The following is a 24,882-nucleotide window of genomic DNA, read 5'->3' on the forward strand; positions in this document are numbered from 1 at the left end:
GTCACAATCCATTAATGGGCATACCATGGCAATATTGGCATTCACCATCTCTCTCTCATGCAAGTTGAATGAATTGTCATTGACCCTCAAGGTCATCCACGTTTGACGTGTTAGAAAGTTGTACCCAAATTCCATCCAGTAACTTGTCATTCACCTACTCCACTGCATAAGCGTGTATACTGCGATCAGGAGTAGAACCAGATCATCATCCAGTTGCTCCATGTCTTCCACCCAGTTTTTCAGGGAATAGTAGTGGGGGCAACGTTATCAGGAACTCCCAGAGGGTGGACGATTCCAACACAACACAAGAAAATGGTTCCAAGTGTGGCTCCCTGTGATGCACAGAACCCTAGTATGGTAGCGTTAATGTCACATACCTATAACGGCAGTGTGAACATAAGTATATGTGTGTACACAGCGTTTACATGTGTCCACCACAGCATATGTGGACTCTCAGACATGAGTAGGGGAAGCAACCAGGAGCATTTACATGATCCAGTACTTGGGGATGTGCACAGGTGGAGACATAGGCTAAACGAAATATGTAGCATTTGGATATGAATTAATACAAAGTTTAAAAAAAAAGTACACAGTACATAGCACAATGGTCACAACTCCAGGAGAAGGGAGAACAGATAGCCTAGAATACAGAACGAGTAGGAAGAAAGTAAATAAACCTATTAAAAGTATAATTTGTGAATTTACCGAGGATGCTAATATTAATTCTTTCAGTAGATAGGTAATTAAGAAGAATTTAGAGTTTGTGTTTTGTCTAAGGATGTGAAACAACTAAGATGTATGTAAAAAATACAAACTTTCTACTCATAGGGACCTAGTCTTCCCCTTACTTAAAGTCAATAGCAAAACCTTCATTGACTTTAGGGGAGTAGGATCAAGCTTATATTGCTTGAAAAGCATATATTGTAAAAATTATAGGTGAAATCTTGGCCCTATTGGAGTCTGACAAAATTCCCATTGACGTCTAAGCTTTCACCCTATACTATTTCTTTTATTAGAGATCCATTGCTGAAATGCCTAATCGACAAGTCTACACTCTTATTCATGGACTAATGATTTCTTCCCATTTTCTTTCTAAATGCTTTCTCATCATCATTATTTCCTACTTAATAATTGGCTAAGAATGTGAACATTCAGATTTCTCCAAGGCCACCGTTAGCTCTACTTCACAGTGCTTTCTTATTCGAAAGATTTGAAAAGCACATCTTCCTCATATGTCACTTCTGCTGCTTTCTCAACTGTTGTCAACCCAGGAACGTCTATCCCGAGACCTCTGTTGCCCTACATGAGTGTAACAAACTACCAGACCTGTTAAATCTAGTCTTAATATTTTATTTTAAATACCACTAAAATATACCATGGGGGGGGGAATCAAGCAAGACACTGCACAGTTTTAAGGTTTTTTTCCTATTTCCTATATTTATTTACTGCATATATATGAATAATAAATGTTTCCCTATTTTATTGCTATTATATCTGCCAAATTAACTTCCTGTATAAATTTTATAAACATAGTCTAATAAATGGCTAAGGAAATGTCAGTGATGCATCAATACTAACAAAAATTAATGAGAGAAATACAATAAAGTAAAAGATGGTAGTAAAAGCAATATTTTCAAGAGAATTTTCTTTAAAATCTGGTATTATTGATCTAGTGAAATAAAATTACCCCTTTGTCATTAACTCTTTAACTAGCTTCATGGTTACTTTAAGGTTTTCCTACTGAGAGGATGTAAAGGACACCTTGGTCTCAGCATTGGGTTTAAACTCTCTTCTGAAGGAGTAGATCAAAGAACTGCAGTAGTTTCAATCGAGAAACTTGACAGGCAGCATCTTGATAGACCATCACTTTGTTGTCTGTTTCATCAGCGGCTACTCTGTCTTCTGAAAGGAGCATCCATTTGTTGCAATTCTCTATTACTTTCATTTTCCTTTAGGGAAACCCTCTTAAACAACAACAACCCCTTACTCCTTACTACTTTTCAGAAATTAACAGTTTCAGGAAAGTATCTCTTGCAAACTCCGTTTATGGTCTTTCTCTAGCAATCCCCTATGAAGGTGTCTCCACCTCCCTCATACACACACCGACCCCTGATCTCCACCACACACGTCTCTTCTACCATGCGGCAACACACCATGATCCTATTGGATTAATACACACGCAAGATAGTTTCAGGATCTGATTGGGAAAACAAACCAAAAAAAAAAAAACACACACAACCCAAAAAAAACCTAGCTTGCCATACACCTCCCGGGGGGGGAGGGGGGGGAGGTTGCCTGGATCATTTATTTATCTTGTGCGCATTAAGAAACCACCATTAGGCTGTGGTGGGAGGTGCTTTACTTTCTGAGTGCCAGCCTGCCTCTTTTGCACTGCAACAGGAATACACAATCGAACTGAAGCTGCAAGCTTGGCAGGAGCCGCCTGGTGTGTGCGTGCGTGTGTGGTTGTTGGTTCTGTCTATCGATCCAGCGCTCTCTCTTTCTCTCTCTGTGTGTTTTCTGATATATTTTTTGCTGGCGTTTTAGATTATTTTAATGACTATTTTGTTTTTTAAATCCTTGCCCGACTTTGATTGCAGCTTGGACTTAAGTGCAGCTGATCTGCTGCTTGGAGGAGAAAGAGCGAGCGAGGAAGCTCGGTCTCCTTTCCCTCCGCTCTGCCTTCGGATTGGTCTCTCTCCTAAAGTGCTGTCCAAGGGTTGGCTGCAGGGCTGCTGAATAACAGGTGCATTTTGCTGCTCCGTCGCCTCTCAGAGAAGCAGCCGAGGAATGCTGGTGCATCTGATCTGTGGATAAGAAGGAGCAAAAGGGGAGGGCGGGGGGGATCCTAACCCGACCCAGAAAGAGGCGAGCTGCCAGTGTGTAGGAATGTGGCCCGTCGTTGCTGGATCCGGATGCTTGGCATAAAAAAATTCAGGACGCTGATTCTTGTGACTTCTTAAAAACAAAGGGGGATCTGAAGAAGAAAGGAAGTGGGGAATACAAGCGAGCAGGATGCTCCGACTGCTGCTGCTCAAGGCTGGAGCGAGCCTGGCGGTTTAGCTGATTCAGCAGCTGCTGGAGGAGGTTGCATGAGGAGCCGCGGGAGGTTTCTGGGGCTGGAGACATGTCCCCTGACTGACTGACTGACAGACTGGGGGACCGATCGCTTTCCCCTCCCTTTCTCTCTCACCTGTCCGTCCGCATGCCGCTTTCCCCAGCGGCCGCTTCTCCCTGATGCCTTGTCTTTCCCTCTGGGGGTGTGAAAGTCGCCTAGGATGAGTGAAGGGGCAGCCTGCGCCTCCCCACCTGGTGCTGCTGCTGCTGAGGACGGGGCGCCGGCGGCGCCCGGGGGCCCGGACGGGGATGGGGCTCCCGACCCCCCCAGGGAGCTGCGATGTAGTGACTGCATCGTCTGGAACCGGCAGCAGACGTGGCTGTGTGTGGTGCCTCTTTTCATCGGCTTCATCGGTTTGGGGCTAAGCCTCATGCTGCTCAAGTGGATCGTGGTGGGCTCCGTCAAGGATTATGTCCCCACGGAGCTGATGGATTCCAAAGGGATTGGGCAGGACCCCTTCTTCCTCTCCAAGCCCACCACCCCGCCGAAGAGCATGGAGACCACCACCACCACCACCACGTCAAGGACACCCAACCGGATAAGCACCCGCTTAACCACCATGACCCGGGCACCCACCCGCTTCCCGGGGACCCGGGTCCCCATCCGGGCGAGCCCCAGATCCACCACTGTGCGCCATACAGCTGCCCCCCCTACCAGCCTCTCCACCACGGTCCCCTTCAGCACCACCATCCTGACCTCCCGTCCGCTGCCCGGGACCCCCAGTACTCAGCCAGTGCCCATCTGGCCCACTGCGGCATACGCTACCTCCTCCTATAAAATCTATGTCCACGACTCTGCTCCATCCTGGACCTTATCTCCCTTCCAGGAGTCCACCACCACCACACCAGAAACTAGCCCTAGCCCCAAATTCCGTAAGTAAAGCGAAAGCTGCCTTGCCTTTGGGCTCCCCCTTTTCACCGCTCCCCTACACCTGGTTTAGCCTTTGCATGGCTTCAAGAGCCAAGCTGGTGGTATTCCTAGTTTGGATGCTAATGTCTAGTATCGTCGGCAGACAAGGGTTAGCGTGCAATTACCGGCACTGCAGAAATGCTGGAAAGCTCTTAGATTAAGTTTCTGCCTCTCTTCCCCGCACCCAGGCAAGTTCCCTGTTTGTGTGCTGGATGTTCACACGGTAGCAGTCATTTGAGGTGGAGATATCTCGCTATATTGTATAGAAAAGCAGCAGAGCCTCTTTCCACACAGCTTGGTCCAGGAAGGGCCGTTGAGAAATCAGTGGTCAGGAGGGATAAATGATGATCCAAAATTTGGTAGTGGATCTGGAGAAAGGCGGTGGCACTGATTCTGTGGCTGCTGAGATGAAGTGAAACTGGTAGACCGATGTTTGGCGCTCCTCGCATAGGGTGTGCTAAGGTGTGGGCGACAATGAGTGAGTTTCCTTTAGCCTTTCAGGTGGTCGTTAAAAAAAAAAATCTTTAAATATAAAATGGGCTCCAAAGCAATCTCCCTTTCCTTGGTGCCTGGCTGTTGAAAAGACCCTTAGCCAGCGCTCTCCGAAAAGGACATGAGCCCGCCCCATGAATATGCATAAACGCTCAAATATGATCCAGTTTCATCTCTTTGCCATCCGCCACCTCGGCAGATTACTGCCATCAATGACTAGCTGTTAGAAAGGGGGGGGGAGTGTTTAATTTCCCTGAATGATGTTTGGTGGCTGACTCTTCCCACCAGCCAGATCGCAAAGCGAAGGATTCTGGTTTAATTTGAAAATTAATTTGGATCAGGGACCTCTCCCCGCTGCCTGTGAAGGTTATCTAGGACGAACTGCAATCTCTGCCAGCGGAACTTCTGGGCAGGGCCGTTTAGTAAAACGATTAATTATACTGTATTAGAGTCTTGTGTGTTTTCTTGGCTACAGTCTAGGAAACGAGGCGCTGTGTGTCCCCCATTAGTGGCTTCTGCTAGGCAAGTCAATTCAATTGAATGTTATCAGCTGAATCGCCTTTATAGCCCGTGGCTCCCCTTTTTGCATGCTAATCTGAGGTTGTTCCGCTGGAGGATTTGGTTAGTTAGTCATTTAAACTTTTTTTTCCCCATTACATCTATTTGCTGATAAGCCCCGGGATAAAGAGTCCATATGCACAGCAAACTGATGCCGTGCATTGGCGAACCAGGCAGAAGAACGGGAAATCTGAACCGGGGGGTGCGAACACAGCTGCCACTAAATCAGAATGGCAAACAAGGCAATAACTCGCTTCTCCAGCCTTTGATCAAGATAGGCGAGAGAGAACCTTCCCTTAAAGGTGCACCTGGCAAAAGGAAGTTGGAGGTTACAACCAGGAAAACCTTTTGTGGAAGAGCTCTAGGTCTGTCACTCTGTTTCTCATTTCTGCGTATAGAGCTGTATCTGAAATATACAGGGTTTTTTTTCTTTTCCGTTTCTCCCAAGGGTGCCAGATTTTCTTCCCATGCGCCTGTGTTCAAACCTTGTATAAGGCAACAAAGCTATATATGGCTTTTCAAACTGCATTGACTTCTGTGGGGTTGAAATGCTGCACGTTGGCTCAGGGCTTGTTGGAAGGGATTCTGCCAATATTTAAGTGTTACCATGCCATCTTGTAATCCATTTCCAGCTCTCAGTCCCATCTTTTTGGGTCTTTAAAGAGAAATCCACTGTAATTTCCGTCCCTCCATACTGCCTCCCTACTATGCACTAAAGCGGACACAAGTCTTATTAATAAATCATGATCAGCTGGCAGGACCAGTCCAAACCAAGACAAAAAATCAACAACAAAATCTTGAGCTCTCTGAACACTCACACAGATTGATAAGCAATATTTGTTCCCTTAGATTGCTAATACTAGATAGACCAGGGTGTTTCCCCTTATTAAATACCACTCCCTTGCAGGATGAAATGGAAGAAGTGCAAATCCATCAGAAATTGACCCTGTTTACTTGCATTGATAGCAGATATTATAATTAACGGAAGATTAAATAGATTACATAAAAAAGGATTTGAATTTATAGGGCATGTGGATATTTTTTAAGCCCTCAGCTTCATATAAGCTTTCTCTGAGGTTGCAATATGAACTGGGGAGAAGGAAATGTAATCTCTCTTTCATGAACTACTGACAGCGTGTGACCCTATGACCCAATATCTGCATCTTCCACTTGCTTTGATTGTGATTAACAGGTCTTGTGAGAAAAGGAACTCTGACTCTTTTTTTAAAAAAAATTCAGCTTCAGTTTCCAGGTTGAGCTGCCTGTTCTTTCTCTGCCCATTGCCTCAGCTGCTATTAAAATGAAAGTCATGGGTCTTGTTGTATCATGTGAATACAAATCTGATATGACAAGGCTGGTGACCTGGCTTTCAAGACAAGTGCAGACCCTTGTTTGATCCTCTGCCTTGGAAAGGCACATGTGTAGTCAGGGGTCATAGATCATTTAGCATTTCACAGTTTACAAAAAGAGCTTTATCCAGATTGTTTTGTGTTGCATTTTATTAAATCATTTCAAGATGTGATAACACTGGGCTTAGAATATGACTTTGGAAAACAGAAGGCAAGTCTGGATGTATTTGTTCAGAAAGCTGGATTTATGTCCATTTTGTGTAAGTGTAAAAAAGATCTTTGGGGTGGGGGCTGGGGGATGTTCATCTGCAAAGATATCAGGAAGTCTCTCTGTTTTTGTGGATGTGCAGCATGAAAATCATTCTTGGTTCGGTTTTGCTCGCAGACAAGTTATCTATTTGCTGTTTTGAAAGTTCGTGATGAAATTCCTCCAGGTTATGACCAAGCAAAAGCTAGTTGCTTATCAGTTCACAAAAACCACACTCAATTCAGTGTTCAAAATAAAAATCAGTCATTAATCTAGAATGAGCATCTAGCTTGTGGATAAGAGGAACTGACCTAACTGAAACATCCATAAGGCTTCATTTTTATTAAACATTGGTTTCATGTTTAAAGTATCATGCCCTGATTTTTTTTCAATATGCCTTTTGCTTGGTGTTCTGGGTCCTTCAGAAATCTTATTATTTATATGTTGAGATGTTGTACTTGAAATTCTTCATGCATGGATTCAGCTATGCAATGACATGGTGCTTCCTCCTGTATCTATACACCAAGAAGCTCAGGTCAGGCAGCCCTGGCTCCTATAATGCATTATAGCCAAGAAGAGAGATGATACAGAACTCCTAATCAATACCTTTTGTGAAATCCAATTGAGAGCTTTTTTTAAAAAAAAAAATTGGTGCAGACTGAAACCCAAGTATATTTTGATTTTCATTGGTCTTAATTAGGATTATAAAACTTTTTCTGCTTTACTCAGTTATGTAAAGCATGTCCTTTATCTGCTTATTTTGCACAACATGGGTTGAAGAAACAAGCCTGGCACCTGAACTAGTGCCATCACCATTGGTTTCATTTCACAATGTATCAAGTATTTTTTTCCACATTAAGGGTGGTATTTAATATATGGCATGGGAGGGCTTTTACCAAAGAAATTCCATGTGAAAATGCTCTCCCTGCTATGTGTAGGAGATGCCAGACCCTCATGAAATGTGATCAGCTCTTTCCATGGCTCAGAAATCTTCTACCAACACTTGACTTGATCCTTGAAACACTTACCTGTGCTCTCAACTTTATTACCATGGGTAATCCCTGAAATCAATGGGACTACCCATGGTAGTAAAGTTAAGCAGGCTCACAAGGGTTTGCAGGATCAGGATCTTACTTTATTAACCAGTTTGCAATATATTTAAAGCTGATGAACCAAAGAAAACTACAGCCTGAAAGGCAGTTGCTTCCTCTACCCCTTTTACACACACACACTTTTGTTTTCCCCCAGATGAAACAATCAGTCGATAAAGGGAGACTGTGGTGTAAAAATCATGAATTTAAAAATTACTTAGCCACCAACTAATAATTTGGAGTAATTAAAATTTAAGTTGATTTTCACCAATTTCTCAGCCCTTCTTGTTTTTTTGTTTTTCCATCAACTTGGAGAGTGGTATAAGACTTGTTAATTTCATTTTCTATTTATACATAATTTTCATTTCTGGTAGTTATGAACTAGCACATTGTCATTGTGTCTGAGGTTGATTACTCTGCAGTGGAAGGTTTAAATAAAAATATACAAATACCAACATATTAATGTTTTTAAAATATCTTTAAATTTTGATTTTAATGATACTCAAATTATAGTTTTACACTTAAATAGACACTTAAAATTAGAAGCTATATAGAGCATTTGGTGTTACAAATCCATATAAAACAGTAATCAATTATAAAGCTTTTTGGTTTTGCCATTGAATACCATAAGAATATGTTTATAATAGTTTTCTTATAATAATTTAAACATATATTATATTAATGGATAGTGAGCATGCAATTGTGTCCAAGTGGAGTAGTTTTAAATGGTTGCGAATTATATATATTTCCTACTATACTATACAATTCTTCTTTTTACTCAAATCTTTAACAAAGGTCGTTGGAAATATCGAGATAGAGGAAGAATGCAATAACAATTGTGCAGTACATGCAAATGGAAAACAGATGACTTATGTCCTGTAGAAATTGTTTAGATTCATAAGTCAAACTAAATATTGATTCATTTGTTTGGTTCAGGATTAGTACACTGTATTTCAACCAGTTACCCTAATTATCGAAGGAAAGGGACCGTAACGTTTCAAATTATTATGCTGCCTTTTAAGATCGAAGGACATTTTGAGGGGGGGCTGCAAAGCTATTCATTGGGGTGATATAATCTGTGATGTTTGGTAGAAGTAAATATTTCCTTTTTTCCCCCCATAGCATAAGTCTTCTTATTAGCAACTATGCAAGGATTATATATGATATATGTTGACAACAATATACTGTTATAAAAGTATTGACATATCACAAAATATTACCCTAAAGTAATGATAATGGTCTGTCCTAAACCACAGAAAATAGAAATTCAAAATTAAGGCAAACAAAAAATAAATCCGTCTCTACAGACCTTATTGTGTCTAGCTGTTGCAGCACATATGTGACTTTACAGCATGTAACCCATGGTTCAAAGATCTGCTGAAATACCCAATAAACATAGGGATGGTTATGATTTGGATTCAGCTTTACTTCTGAATTCGTTAGTATTTGTTGCTTTCAGGAGATATTTAACATTACATTTACATAGTTTTGTGTTGTTTAATTTTGTTTGTTTCTCTTACCATTTATTTGAAAATAAAAAAAAACATGTCAATGAAATTACATGAAGTTGTTAACAATTTGGAGACTCTTATGGATCACTCACATGAAAGACTTCACTGATTACACAATATTAGACTGTTGAGTGAGCACAGTGGCTGTATATGTGGACAACTACCTGCACTCTGTATACCTCCTGGCATTTTTTTCTTAACTCTTCTTTTGCCATAGTTTGAACATAGACTCTTAAGACATGATCTGTCTCACACCACCCTACCCCCAACCACATACACCCATATACACACACACCCATTACATATCAGCAAAGGGCCTTCAGGGTTGTTCTGAACTCAGGGTCAGTCTATGTGAAGCAAGAAAACTGTTGCAAAAACATTGATTGTATGAAATTGTTTGTGCTGCTTGTCCTTGCAATAGAGCTGATAAAAATCATCTGTGCTTTCCTGCTTACTAAGCTAATCTGTGGGAGGCCTTGCTGCAGCTGCAATTGGGGGCCCAAATCATTTTACATCAAGCCCCGCCTTCACAGTTTGACAGTTAATGTTTAGATGTGTTGGTAAGTGTAAAAATCAGTATTTCATTACAAAGGAAATGGCATATAGTGAGTAGGTGGGAAGTAGAAAACCAAGCAAAACAGTTCATGTAATGCAATCTATGTAATTCTTATTATGCTGGTACCTGATCCTTTGAACAGTCATGTGAGAGTAACAGATGTCATACCCTGTCCCTTGATAGGGAGGCTATTCTTTAGAATTCTTCCTTACAAAACCCTGGTGACTCTCCTTGTTTAGAACTACATTTCCCAGAATTCTATTCACTCAAGCCTCTCACACTCTTTCTCCATCCCCACCCACCCACTCACTCCTTCCTTCCTTCCTAACATCCAGCCATAGAGTGGAGTGTTTGCTCAGAAGAACAGGTCTCTTCCAGGGTGTTCTCAGATAAGTCTACCAAAGCAGTGAGTATGTTCACACCCAGAAATGAGAAAGAATGAACACACAGACAGAATTCAAGGTAACAAATGCAGCAGTTCAAGCACAAGTGGCAGGACAATTGTTTTTGTACTTGTTGTTTAGCAACAAGCTCCTTCCCTTGGTGAAAATAAATTCTCAGGAAAAAGAGATGGGTAGCCCTCAAAGAAAAGGGATGGGAAGATGGAAAGGAGAAGTCTTTATTCATCATTCCCACTAGAAGGTGCTTGACAAATGTTGAGTTGTATTGTGCTTTTCTAGCCTAAGCTGAGCCTGGCTGGGAAGAATGCTTTTATTCGTGTCATGTTTAGATATGTTCTCAGCTTTTCTGCAAAGGCACAGAGAGAGTCAACTACACCCTGTGCCTACCTGTTTCCTGGGATTCCATCAGTTGCTAACTTATGTCTGTCCCCCATAACAGATGGAGTCAAATTGTGTTTAAAAATACAGATTGTTAAACTTTATATAATTCTAACATGGAAACGTTTGACCAAAGCTTAGGATTTTTAAAAGAAAGTCTTCTGCCTTCAGAAATCTAGTATTATGTGTACTTTCCGTAAGATATTTGGCAGCCACAGTGCTAATAAAATAATTCAAAGACTATTTGAAATTCTATTTTTATAATTTTTATTGATTCTTTGCTCCTGATTCTCTTTGTGCAAGCTCTACCTCACCTATGAATTAGCAATCAAAAATAAAAAAACAGCAAAGTGTTGAAACCCAAATTGAGCACTATTTATCTGGTTTCAGATTTCATTATAATTGAAACTCAGACCAACTAAAGCACAATTCACAAAACTTAAAATACCTGAGTTGATATTTTGATTTTTGCTTCAGAGTAACTGAAAGTTTTGCATGAAAATAAAATTTGAAACTTTAAAGCAGAGATTAGACAGGGTTCGGGAGCCTAGACACTGCAATGACAGCCTAAATAAATGGGTGAATAGGTGGATATATGGAGGTGAAGTCACACCTCTCTACCTCTGGGTTTACTGAGTTTTAAGGATTCTTTGCTCTACTGAATTTAAACTGCCTGTCTGCCTGATGTAACCCCACCCCCACTTTGTATTTTGCACTCCATGATTGGTCCACAAAACACACGAGACTGGCACTTGATCCTTGATGATATGTGTGGAAAAAGATGTTCCTAGTCTATAGAAAAATGAATTAACATTTTAAAAGCTTGTCTGAACAGATCTCTCCTAGAAGCATTTTGTAACTTAGCAGCACAATCTGGAAAAAATATATGCAGCCAATGATCTATGGAAATTTTGTGCTTATCTGGCAAAAATATGCTGAAGGACCTCAATTTGCAGTCTTTAACACTGAGATTGATATAGCCCCCAATCCTGCAAACGTGTTTTAACTTGACGTCTGTGAGCAGCGCAATATATTTCAAAGTTACACACACACAGTAAAATGTTTGCATAAACACACTTGTCTTTAAATGTAGTTTTCTTACTTTTGGTTGTTTTTAGGCAGTTGTGAGCAATACTTAAATGTGGTTATTAGTATTCAGTTTCCATTGGTGAGGTCGTCTTTATTTTGTTTAGTACTATATTGAAAAAAAGACTCTTTCTCTTCAAACTCCCCCCCCCCAATAGTTTATAGTAAACTTTCATCTTTGTGTGATGTAATTGATTAGTTCTAGACCAGTGGCTCTCAACCTTTCCAGACTACTGTGCCACTTTCAGGAGTCTGACACAAAAGTGTCACAGGATACTATTACTGAAAAATTGCTTACTTTCTCATTTTTACCATATAATTACAAAATAAATCAATTGGAATATAAATATTGTACTTAAATTTCAGTGTATAGTATATAGAGCAGTATAAATCAGTCATTGTATGAAATTTTAGTTTGTACAGACTTTGCTAGTGTGTTTTATGTAGTCTGTTTTAAAACTAGGCAAATATCTAGATGAGTTGATGTGCCCCTTTGAAGACCTCTACATACCCACAGGAGTACTTATATACTTGGTTGAGAACCACCTGTTCTAGACCACCAAGTGTCATCTTAGTTGTGGATTTTTTTGCATGTTGATTTTAACCGATACCCTCAAATCCAAGCTTGGTTCTGTATTACAATGGTAAAATACAAGGTGTATGGATGCTACTGCATGCATTTATTATTATTTTATTTTTTTTAGTGTATATCTTTCTTTGCTGAGTTTTCAGGCAGAAATATGTTAATACTGACTCTTTCCAAAAGCATTATAAACATGAAATGTCTTTTGAAACTTTAAAGATGACCCGTTCCCTTGATGCATTTTCAGATTTAAGTATTTGTTAAAACTATATCATTAAACTATATTCATATTATTTCACAACATCATTGTTGTTATAAACCTCAGGATTTTAGTTCATTGTGAACTGAGACTTGATTGCTGGTTGTTACCAGATAGAGGGGCTGTAGCACTGTGTAACAGCAAACCCATTAAATTAATATTAATAACAAAGAGCTTCTTTTCCAGATCTGATCATTCTCACTGATGTCAGAACTTGTAACGCAAGCCATTGACATAAGATAGAGTTATTCTGTTGGAGTGTCTTCCTAGGTTTGTTTTAGTGGAATGACAAAGGTTATTTCTTATTTGGTTTGTAACTGATTTATGAAACATGCAAGGAAGCCTGGAACTGCTGTTTCTAAATATAATCAGAATCTTAATGAAATCAATTGTCATATAGTTTGTATCCAACACTGTTACTAATCTTCAAAATTACCTGGCATTGTGCAACACTAAAATTTTACTCTTTCCCATATATGCATGCAATAAAAAAAATCCATGTGCAATTTATGATAAATGATGAAATGCTGTTTCCTATAATGTACTGAAAATGGCTGACTCTTGTAAAGCGCAAGTATCTCTATTAGGTCTAAGTGACTAGATAACACTCAAAATGTTAACCATAAATAAATAAAATGAAACATCAAATGTGTTAGTATATAAATGGGCTTAGAATTATAGCTAAAATAGCAGTAAATTATTCACTTGGTTGGCTTTTGAACTGTTCAGGTAATAAATAGCTTCCAATGGAATTCTCAAACATTGTATTCTTGGTACAGATTTTAGGGGTGTGGGGGTGTCTGTGGGAGAGTTAATGCCCTCTTTAAATCTGTGAATGACTCTGCAGTAGAGAAACAGGATTTTTGTTTGAACCTTGTGGAGATAAGCTGCACCAAAATGTTATGGTAATTTTTTCTTCATTTAATAGTATCGGAGATAAAGGTTTTGCAAGGGCAGAGTTCAATAGGTAGGAAACTTAACTGAGTGGATTATCCTTGTGAAATTTCAGTGCTACTAACTCAAGCTGGAGGTGGTTTTATAATTATTCCACTGAGTGGCTGTTTCCCCAGGTTTTCTGTTGTGAATGGCTTATTGCTATTACAGCATACGTTTTATAAAGGGTTTAGCAAATTTTAAAAGACCAGCTGTTTGTTCATAACACTATAGTGTAACCTTTATAAGGTACCCAACTTTTTTTTTTCTACAAAATAATTATAATCAGAGGGATGCTGAACTGACACAATGTTTTCTGATGTTAAACACAAATGGTGTGGTGGCATAATTTTTGCACAAGAAATGTTGTCTGCCTCTACTGGCCACACATATTAGCCTACTACTGCTACCTGGTAAGGAGGTTACGCTTTGTAGCTCAAACAGTAGTGTTCTGAGCTATGGAGGCAAAGACCCTGGATTCAAACCTTCCCAATGACTCATATTGAGGGTCATTACTTACAACATGTGACATACATACAAAATACAGAGGATGTTCCATATGTTTACAATCTGAGGGCTCACTTTGTCTCTTCTGTATTGATGAAATGGAGGCACGCTGCCTGAATCAGCGTCGTGCCTTGTATCAATATGCTGTAGAAAAGGAATGATGCATCCCAGGTAACGGAGGTGAGCGGATAGCTGTGAAGCACCTCTTACTCTTACAATAATAATAAGAATAAATACCTAGAGCTTCTTCTCTGTAGATCTGAAAGTGCTTTACCTTGCAGTAAGTGTTATTACACTCTTTTTTTGTAGATAGGGAAACTGTATGCTGAAGTGAGTATTGACAGAATAGCCTTAGCACAGCTCAGGGACGACGTTGCAGAGATGTAGCTTCTGCCTGGCTCTCCTGTGTTCAATTTTACCCCTTGTTTGTGTAGGTACTGAGGAGGAGAAGGGTTACTGGTACCCTCATCTCTAAAGCACCTCATAAGGGATGGCATAATTTAGCTCTAAATGAATAGAAAGAACCACAATTTAAAAAAAAATTATTTATTTTAATGAATATGAGGCAATTGTAACCTCTTGAAGAATTCTAAAGGGTTTAAGTCCTTTGCATAGCTAGATTTAGGCCAAGTATACGAGTGAGATTTAAGATCAATTTACAGTATGTTTAAGAAAGAAAATATTATGCTGGCATAATGATTGTTACTTTCACGATTTTTATTTCAAATTAGGATCATCATGTCCTCTCCATTTTAATAGACTGTTTGCTGGTTAAACTACCTGTCATGGAATGTAAGCACTCTTTGGTCAATTGCTGAAATATTGCCTGTGTCTACTGAAATTTTAGTAATTGGATATGCCACATAGCATGAAAAACTCAGTGGTTACATATGTTTTGTGAGCTTGACAGATTTAGGGTTTTGTAGCCAACTGCACCTCAGTTCCTGAGAAGTGCATATATAAATGTGAAAGTAACCCAGTTCCAGGAATTGTAGAGTAATGGCTTCTGTACTCACTTCTGGCTTGCTCCCAATGTATAATTTGGAAGGATGAACAGAGATATATTCATTTCTGATGATAATTTAAAATACATTTGCCCTGACTTTAGCAGCGTTCTTGGATTCTGAGCGTTGTTTCTTTTTTAAAATGTAGTTGTAGAAAATGAAGATGGTAAGTAGGGGTCAATATCCAACAGCCTGATAATAAAGAAATTATTATAGGAGAGAGCCTTTACGATGAGGATAAAGTGTACTGGATTACAAAAAAAACCCCAAAAAACATTCCAATGAAGTATTTAATTTGCATACTGTGAGGTTTTTGTCAATGTAAAAGCAGTTGTGGATTTATTAGGGGGCTTATTTGTTGTTGTTTTTTAATGACAATCCCGCAAAGAAGATACCGAAAGATTATATCCAGGTAATTAAAAAATACATTACATTTGAACTGTTTAAGAAGAAATTATTTAAAAACAAGTTCTTAATATTCTAGTGGATCCTTAATTTTTTTTCTGTTTTTTATTTCTGCTTATTATTGCTGTCTATATGGTGGCATACAGTCTTGGCCATTTTTTCTTGTTTTAAAAAAAACCCAAATTTATTATAATTTAGGTATAGTATATTCTGAGATCTGTAGAATTAATATTATTTAGAAATTTCTTGATATCGCAACTTTAATTTACCCAGTACTTTACACATATAGAGAATTGTTTCCTGCCCCAAAGAATTCACATTCTAAAACAGATCAGATACACAACAGAGCAATGCACCAAAGGATGAGCTAGGAAAATATATTGGCAAAGAGAATGAGGGTCAGGATCCTTGGCAGAAGTTGGCTTTGAGAGGGGACAGGAAAGAGGGAAGACAGGAACTGGGGAATTGTCCCAAATACAGCATGCTCCTGGAAAGACGTAAGCACATGTTTAACTTTACACAGCCTTGAAGTTAAGCATGTGGATAAGTCTCTGCAGGATTGTGGCTGTGGAGGAGTGGGGAGAAGTATGAAGTGGGGCATATCAGAGAGACCCTGAGAGTGTGATCTTGTGAGCCTCAGAGCAGGTCCTGTGAAGTGGGCAGCAACACCTTGCTTTCAATGGGAGTTGCAGGATGTGTTAAAGGATTCCCTTAAGGAATCAGGAGATTATAGTGTGTATAGTCTCTTTGTAAAAGAATAAATGGACACAAATCAGATGTCAAGAATTATAATATTCATAAACCAGTCGGAGAACACTTCAGTCTCTCTGGTCACTCGATTACAGACCTAAAGGTCGCAATATTACAACAAAAAAACTTCAAAAACAGACTCCAACGAGAGACTGCTGAATTGGAATTAATTTGCAAACTGGATACAATTAACTTAGGCTTGAATAGAGACTGGGAGTGGATGTGTCATTACACAAAGTAAAACTATTTCCCCAGGTTTATTCCCCCCACCCCCCACTGTTGCTCAGACGTTCCTGTTAACTGCTGGCTATGGCCCACCTTGATTATCACTATAAAGGATTTCTCCCCCTCCCCCCCCGCCGCCCCACTCTCCTGCTGGTAATAGCTCATCTTAAGTGATCACTCTCCTTACAATGTGTATAATAACACCCATTTTTTCATGTTCTGTGTGTATATAAAGCTCTTCACTGTATTTTCCACTGAATGCATCCGATGAAGTAAGCTGTAGCTCACAAAAGCTTATGCTCAAATAAATTGGTTAGTCTCTAAGGTGCCACTAGTACTCCTTTTCTTTTTGCGAATACAGACTAGCACGGCTGCTACTCTGAAAAGTGCGTACTGAGAGTCTGTATGGTGAGCAGAGAGACGCCAGAGCCTGAGTGCTTTAACAGAGAATGAGAGGATATACTCCTACTCAGACGTCCTCACAGAGGCCAGGACTTGATTCAGTTCCTCCTACAATGTATCTTGGTCCAGTCTGGTAAATGGAGGACCAAGAACTCCACAAGTTCAACTCAGCTCCACATAGAGTAAGATTGTGATGTGCATAAGCAGAGAGTGGGGTAAGTAGAAAGAAACAAGATCAGAGGTGTAGGTGGGGTGAAGATGAAGCAGTTTCAGCAACTATGAGGACAGGGTGATGTGGTCGTGTAGTGAGAATAGAAAATGAGTTTGTATAGAAGGAAGAGTTGAGAAGAAGGGGGAGTGATGTGATGACAAAACACAGCTTGCTTCTGTTTCACTGCCGTTTCTCTTATATTCGCAGTTTTCTGTAACATGAGCCAAAAAAAATTAGCATTCTCTAACCTATTGAAGATGTTGGGTCATGCATAGAATTGATAGAACTCCGTTTGGTCCGAATAATCCTCAAATTTAAAAATGCTTTTAATTATGTTTTGACCTTTGGCCCCAATCCTCTGTTGGTGTAAATGGGTGCAGCTCCACTAACTTCAGCGTGATTTCTCCATGCAGAGGACGGATTGTCCCCGAGGCTGCAATGCTGTCGTGAAAGACTGCTAATTACCATAAAAAAAATGAAGCATTTGTAGAAGAGTCTGTAATGGCTCCTAATAAGCCACTGCCATATGTTTTTCAACTCTTTTAAAGTAAAATAATTGATTTGTCTTTCCTGATATTCATCTCAAGAAAACAAAAATGAAGGAAATAGAGTTTATGAATCCAATTTTTAAACCATAAAGTATTTGAGGCTAAACATCTAATGTACTGTATAGTTAAATTTATATAATTGATTGTACCTTCTCTTGAACAATATCCTAATGGCCAGAACTATTAGACTGGGAAATAGCATCCCAAAAGAAGTGATGGAAGTCCCATTGTTTGGGCCATTTAACACTGGACTAGAAAAATCACTTGAAAACTAGGATCGATCCTGCCTTAGTGCAGGCGTATGAATGAGACAGTCTCTAATTCCTGTGATACTTTTGTTTCTCCTGCAGTTGGATCAGGTTACAAGTGAAGGGCCTGATTATGCCAGCAGCAGCATGCACTTAAGTCCCATTGAAATCTCTCTTATCTTTATTCAGTATTCCATTGCCACGGGCGACGTACTAATTATTGCCATTAATATTGCCACCTTATATTTTGGAGTTACAATGTTAATATAGTTACACTTATTTTAACTAAGGGCTTGTCTACATTACCACTTAAGTTGGTGTAAGTTACATTGCTAGGGGTGTGAAAAAACACTCCCCTGAGTGACATAACTTACATCAACTTAAAGTGGTGTCAACACTGCACTATGTCAGTGGGAAATGCTCTCCCACTGACATAGCTTCCACCTCTCATTGAAGTGGACTAATTACGTTGAGGGGAGGGCGCTTTCCTGTTGACGTAATGTATCTTTGTGGTAGTGAAGACAAGTCCCAAGGAAAAATCTGTTTGAGTAGTCATCTTGTTTGTTAAGGAAGCAGTAATGTGGGCAGCCATAGTACAACTTATGGGCCTTTGCATCAGGCCCTACATGCATTCACTAATATGCTTAGTGGTGTTTCCAATAACCAAACAATTTGCTTGTATATACCAATAAAGGTGTTAACCCTGCTTGTGTGACCTTTGGGTGGGCTAGAGTTGACCTTCTCCGGTGCCTAAATCAACCCAACTCACATAGAAAAGCACCCAGAGACCCAGAATTCAGTCATCGAGGATTTTCAGGAAGGATTGCACAGATTCAATTCCCCAAAATCATTCTCAAAAGGAAAAAAGGAATGAACTTAATTCTTAAGTACCAACTATTATATGTTTCATTAAGATGTTATAAATAACTTAATTTTACAACATAACATGGCTACTTTATAATGCACATACATTGTCTTCACAGTTTATACCTAAACATAAATAAAACAAATCTAAAAAGCTCACTCTCCACAGAAACACCGCGAGAAGAAACTCAGAGTTCCCAAAAGCTGCGAGGTTGATTTCACCTGAGTCTCAGAGTCTTTGGTCACCAAATCTATATAGTCTGCTGAGTCAAAAGCAACATCTTCCCTCCCCTCGCCCCCCTCCCACTTGCTTGTGGGCATCTTCAGTTGGAATCCATGCAGATTCTTTCTCTTCTGAAATCACTGTTAGCCAGTCAGCTAACTGATTAACCAACCACACATTTAAGTATATAGATTCTGAGGGGAAGAAACCCTGCTGCAGAATGCTTCAGGGTTAAGGTAAACAGACAGCTTTCTGCTCCTGGGTTCAGCTTTTCCCAGCCCACACAGGGCACATGGCCTTTTGCATAGCAGCTGCCCTCACTGCTTGCTCGCCTGGAGTCTGAGTCCAGCAACACGGAACCTATTGAGCATATCCAAAACTACCACACCCAATTCCAGAAACTTCTGAGTGTGGAGAGTTAATTGTGCATCTGCCTAGCAGCAATGACCCAGACACAACTCATTCCACCCCCAGATAGATCTCTTAAAGAGATCTCTCCCTAGTAGGCATGTTGATTACACTTGCCTTACTCTGGTATGCTGGATTAGCCAGAAAGTTGTTATTTTTAAAATCTCAAAGATGTGCATTCCATGCCCCTGCACGTCTCTAAGAAAATATTATGAATTCTAATAATAATGGAAAGCAATCCCATATAGCAGGAAGATGGAATAGGTGATAACGCTGATCCCCTCTGCACTTCCCCATACACGTATGTGTTCTTTATGATTCCATGGTTTAAAAGGCATTAAAAAGATACCAAACTCTCTTTTGAAACTGCTGGTATAAATGATTCAATGTAGGCCTTAAAGTTAATCATGGGTGAACTTCCAAAGATGGGAAAACTTTGTATTTCATTCCAGAAATTGTACATTGGAGTAGGCAAACTGATTTAGAGTAAAAAGCAGTATGGAACCTATCCTTCACTCCGAACTTCAAGTGACCCCGAGCTACACTTTAAGGTTTTAAAAGAGTTTGATAACTATCATCACTTTTTTTGTTTGTCTGTATTTTATTTATTTCATGTCTCCACTTCCTAGTTTCAGCTGAAATCAGAAATGTCAATTGTGCCAAAGAAGACTGTGTTTTGTTGCCTGATTTTTAGGTTTTTTTAATATTGTTTATATAATAAAAGTTATAGGCTTGCCAGTGGATCTGATCGGAAGATAATACGGCTCTTGTCCCAGAATCAGGCTACACAGTGTCTTGCCAGGACCCTCAGGATGTTGACAAGTACACTTATGCTGAGAACAAAATACAGCCTTTAAGACTTTGATTGACATAAATGGAATAGTAGTCAAATGAAAAAGTAATCAACCAGAATTAAAAAGGAAATAATACTGTTGTGTTTTAGAGATACATGTAGTATCATTTACTATAAAACTTCCTAGATTAACATACTCACACTCTTCCTTAATGAACTGGTGGTAAGAGAAAAAGGACCAGCCTCGTCTCTTCTGGCTGCCAAAAGAGCCTGATTGATCCAGGTTCCTCAATTCTTGAGTGGAAGATGGAAAATTTAGGAGAAGCTAGAGAGCTAGAAAGCTATAGAAAGACCCAAGAAAACCTAACCTAAAACTAGTTTAAAAATATGGTGGTTTGCCCCTCTTGTAGAGTTTGAGAATTATGTGTCCACCTTCCTTGTCCTCACTTAATTTCCTCACCCACATAAAATCGGGCCTCTCTAGCATGGCATATTCATACATATTAGTGACAATTAGCTCATTCTCACATCTGTTATTTCTGGCGTGAACTGGTTTGGTGGTGGTGATTTCCATGTTCTTTGTGGTGTTCCTGTTAAGAGGGCAAGTGGTAGGCCATGTATCTATGCCAGAGAACACAAACATATATATGCTAACTTGCTTTAGCTTATACAGGATGAGGCCTGTAGTTCCTTGTGTTACTGCCAAAAATACAGTAACCCAAAGCTATAAATCTATTAGAATAAAACAAACAACAAACCCATAAGAAAGCATATAATAAAACAAGCAAGCAGGCCACCCTATGGGCTACAGTTCCCAACCCAGCCAGAAACTAGCATTATTGTCAGTCTCACTAGACTCTTCTCCTGAACTAGCCAAACCAGTTTTGCATTCACAGGGTTTTAAAAGATTTAGTTGTTAGCAATTCACATTGTGGTAGCATCTAGAGACCTGAGCCCCAAACTAAATTTTCCTACCTTGGAGGTTCACCCATCATTAATTTTAAGGCATAAACTGAATCATTTCAGTTTAAAAAAATATTTCAGTAATCCTCTTTTTAACACCTTTATGCCAGTATTTAATGACCATTAAATGACATAATCTACCATTTGGAATGGAGAGCCAATATTATTCTTGTTGCAGATACAATAATGAAATGAGTGACAAACAAGAAGAAATAATAAATGAATGGAACCGTAGTATTAACATTTTATTTTATTACTGTTCAAGCATCGTTATGTTGAGCACTCTACAAAAGACAGAGGAAGACATGGGCATTCTGTGTTGTGCTTGACATCTTTTACCAGTGAAGCTCAAGATTAAAATTTGTCATTAACTACAAGTAGTAGGCCATCTAGGGTCTGATCTAGCTCCCATTAAAGTAAAGGGCAAAACTCCTATTGACTTTAATTGCACATGATCAAGCCCATACTTTTCCCCAAGGCCCTCATCAGCTCCTAATGAATTCAGTGGAAATTTGGCACTTAACCTGTGTTACACCCTGATCATGTTCCCAGTGAGGTCATTTCATATTCCAGAACATAATCCAGCATAATGTGACGCAAGACTGGAATAGTAGTTGAATATTAGGTGCATCTGCATTAATACAGCTATATGGAAAGTTTTTTCCAATGCTTTTATGTTATGCCTGACTCCAGGCAATGCTATAAATCCTTTATTTTTAAAAGTTGTATCATTATCTTGTCACCTCAAAATAAAACTGCTAAAAATCAATGCAAAATTGCAGAGGTAGGGAATTTTTGCTACAAGTACAGTACAACATTTAAATTCTCCTCTGCTATTATTTTCCCCTTTGAAAGTGTATTAGTTATATAATGGTGTAATACATTGGCATTACATGCCTTTTGGGTCAATGAATACACGAGTTATTTAGTGTGTTGTTATTTACAAGATGACCAACCTATGCATCTTTCATGCATTCAGTAAAGAAATAAAATCACTGATTTAATCACATGGAAAAAATAATGGATTGAATATTTTAAATCAGTAATTCATATGTACTAACTAGTGTCTGATCTACTAGTCAAATTTTAGACCAAAATTATCATCAAGAATGATGGGCATATAGAACTAAAGTTTATTTTGTGTTCCTGTCAGTCTACTGCCAAATAATCTAAAGATCTATAGTAGAAAAACTACATAATTTTTAGGCTGAAGAGTCTACACCTTCCTAATGGCTAAACCCCTATGGAAACAGGATTCATAAGCAGAACCAAGTCGTTCCAGTGAACTTGCAAAGTTAATAAACTTTGCAAATGTAAGACTGAAAGTAGTGATAAATTCCATAGAATGAACTGTGGCTATATGAAACTCTCCTAATAATCTTACTGTAGATATTTTCAGCATTTCATTAATAGAGTATATAATCTGAGTAGCTGTGAGAGTGTATTCTATATAATGTGTCTACTTGATTTATATGCCTTGGTGTTAGATTTAGAGTATGTTCTTCTCCTATATGTATTCATTGCTCTGACTGATATTATTAGTAGTTTAATGGATCCAGTGAAGGAGAAATTTAGCTTTTAGCAAGCTATCAAAATTATGAGCTGTGTTAGGCTAAAGAGCTTAAATATCCAATACACTACTGTATGGGTCATATTCTGCCACGTGCTCAATGATGATCGTGGTATCAGAAACTAGTCAGATGGTTGTGCATGCAGAATGCTGAAGTTCTAGCCTGGGGTTAGCATTTTTAACTTGTGCATCTTTGTTAATGAAAGCGAATATCCACAATACTGCTGCAACTTACTCTGCCTTTTCCCTATTATTACAGTTTAAGAGTAAAAGTTATCCGTTAAAAGTTGGAGTTTACCCTTGGGATATGGTAAGTCTTGTGCAGATAATATAAATTCAAAACACCAATTCCATTGGTTCAAGCCTCAGGAAGACAGAATCAAGAAAGTACACAAGGATACAGAACAACCCATTTTCTGCCTTTTTTTTTGTTTTTTTAGTTTTCTCTTATTTCTTATTTTGATTACAGTAGCACCAGCAATTCTGCTAGGGTTTTCTAAATATATAGAAAGGTGCAGCTGTTTCATTTTATGTAAAGTCTTGGTCTCTAAGTCTTGAATCTTCCAGTTTTTCCATTTTCTGAACTTCGCAGTTCCAGAGGCCTCTTAGGCCTCCAGCTGCACCGGAGGAGCTGCTCGCATGGGGCATTGGCTCCTGGGAGCAGTGGCCCTATTTTCCGCTCCTTTTGCTGCTGTGATATCTGGGAGAACCCTGGGGTTCCATGGATACCAATTTCTATCTTCTGTTATCCGCATCCACAGATAGAAATTTGTATCCGCACAAGACTCTAATGCTTTGGTGTTGTTTCAGCTGTTGATTTTAGTGTGCAGATGCTACATGGTATTGGTGGTCTATGATAAACAGAAGGTCAGAGTAGATCATCTGGTGGTTCCTTCTGGCCTTAAACTGACTCTAGGAATTTATAGTTTTGTAAGTAGGAAATCCATAGAGTATCTGTAATATTAACATATGGATGTAGTGTATGATTGTGTGGGAAAACCCTTTAAACTAAGATCTGGTATTCTATAAATAGGTTAAAATATCTATTTTAAACAAGTTTTGGCTTAATTTTGTGCAGTAGTAAAAGTAAAAAATTAAGTTCCATCTTTATTAGCTATGAACTATGATCCTCAAAATACACACTATTTATAATTAAATATAATCTAAATATAATCCTAATTATAACTAAATATCCTAATTATAACCGCAAAACTGCCAGAAGTCCATTTTTTTGGCTGGAGCTAACTCAGGTTTTACAATCCCAATCAAGCCTCAGTCCCAAGAACTGTGAAGTAGCAGTTTTTAAAGGCTGAAGTTCTGGCTTTCCATTACTATAGGCTGGAGACTGCTGTTCCCTCTTTCTGCTTCACTGCGCCTTGTTGCTGCTTGGAGGAATGAGGTTTCAGTGAGCTGGGAGACAAATGAAACAGATCATCCCAATCCTCCATTATTTTGGGAGGAGAGAGAAGCATGGGAGCTACTTTGTGGCACTGGTAGAGAGAAAGATGGATTACACACCACAACTTCCCATTGCTTGAGGGGAGAAGCTCCTGAAGATCTCAGAATGACAGCAGAGCAGAACATTGCTCCCAGACAGCTGTGTGTAAGTGGATCCTGTTGAGGAACTGTTTGGAGATATGGGAGTTGCAGGGTCTTTTGTGGTTCCTCTTCTAGATCCAGATAAACATCCAACTTTTTTGGGATGCTTATCTGAACCCTAAACTCCGTGAGCCCTTATGATAAAGAAAATAGTTCTTTGGAGTGATTGTCCAAGTGATGTGTATATATATTTTTTAAATGCTATCAGCTATGTAACTGGTATTACAAGTGCTGGAAATGTAATTCTAAACGGAAATATTCCCCTTCCCAAACCTATACAAACAACATAATCAGATGTGTTTCTCATAAAACATTAGGCACACGTCACGAATGAAATATTTATAGCACTGGAAATGGGGACAAACTGACAAACACAAAATCCCATGGTGTACACATTGCACAGTTGACATATGTGAGCAAAACTAAATCTTTTTGTGATTCTAAAAAGTTCAATTAACTATTTGACAATTATTTTTCACTTTTCTGAGCCTGGTTGCCTGGTTATAACCAAGATGCACAGTCCTCAAACCACACAACTAGAGTTGCAGTCCAATTTTGTAGACCCAAGGGATTTGAATGATGCATGTAGGCTAATTATCTGAGCTCTGGGGTGCTTGTTTGATTTCACAGAATCTTAGACATTTTTGATATTTGCATGTCACTAATTTTGTTATGACTTGGAGCCCAGACC

At 39.1% G+C, this 24,882-nt stretch overlaps 1 protein-coding gene across 2 annotated transcripts in view; it reads left to right on the forward strand.

The window, feature by feature from the left end:
* The first annotated feature begins 2,429 nt into the window (after window positions 1-2,429).
* The window catches only part of NRG3 (neuregulin 3), a 910,532-nt gene continuing 888,079 nt past the window's right edge, over window positions 2,430-24,882 (forward strand). For both annotated transcript variants that reach the window (XM_084635085.1, XM_084635086.1), the window contains exon 1: window positions 2,430-3,990. In XM_084635085.1, the coding sequence (XP_084491211.1) occupies window positions 3,279-3,990 (712 nt within the window). In that variant the 5' untranslated portion in view covers window positions 2,430-3,278. The remainder of the gene's footprint in view (window positions 3,991-24,882) is intronic.

This window comes from Lepidochelys olivacea, assembly GCF_965140295.1.
Source record: "Lepidochelys olivacea isolate rLepOli2 genome assembly, chromosome: 7".
Classification (NCBI taxonomy): domain Eukaryota; kingdom Metazoa; phylum Chordata; order Testudines; family Cheloniidae; genus Lepidochelys; species Lepidochelys olivacea.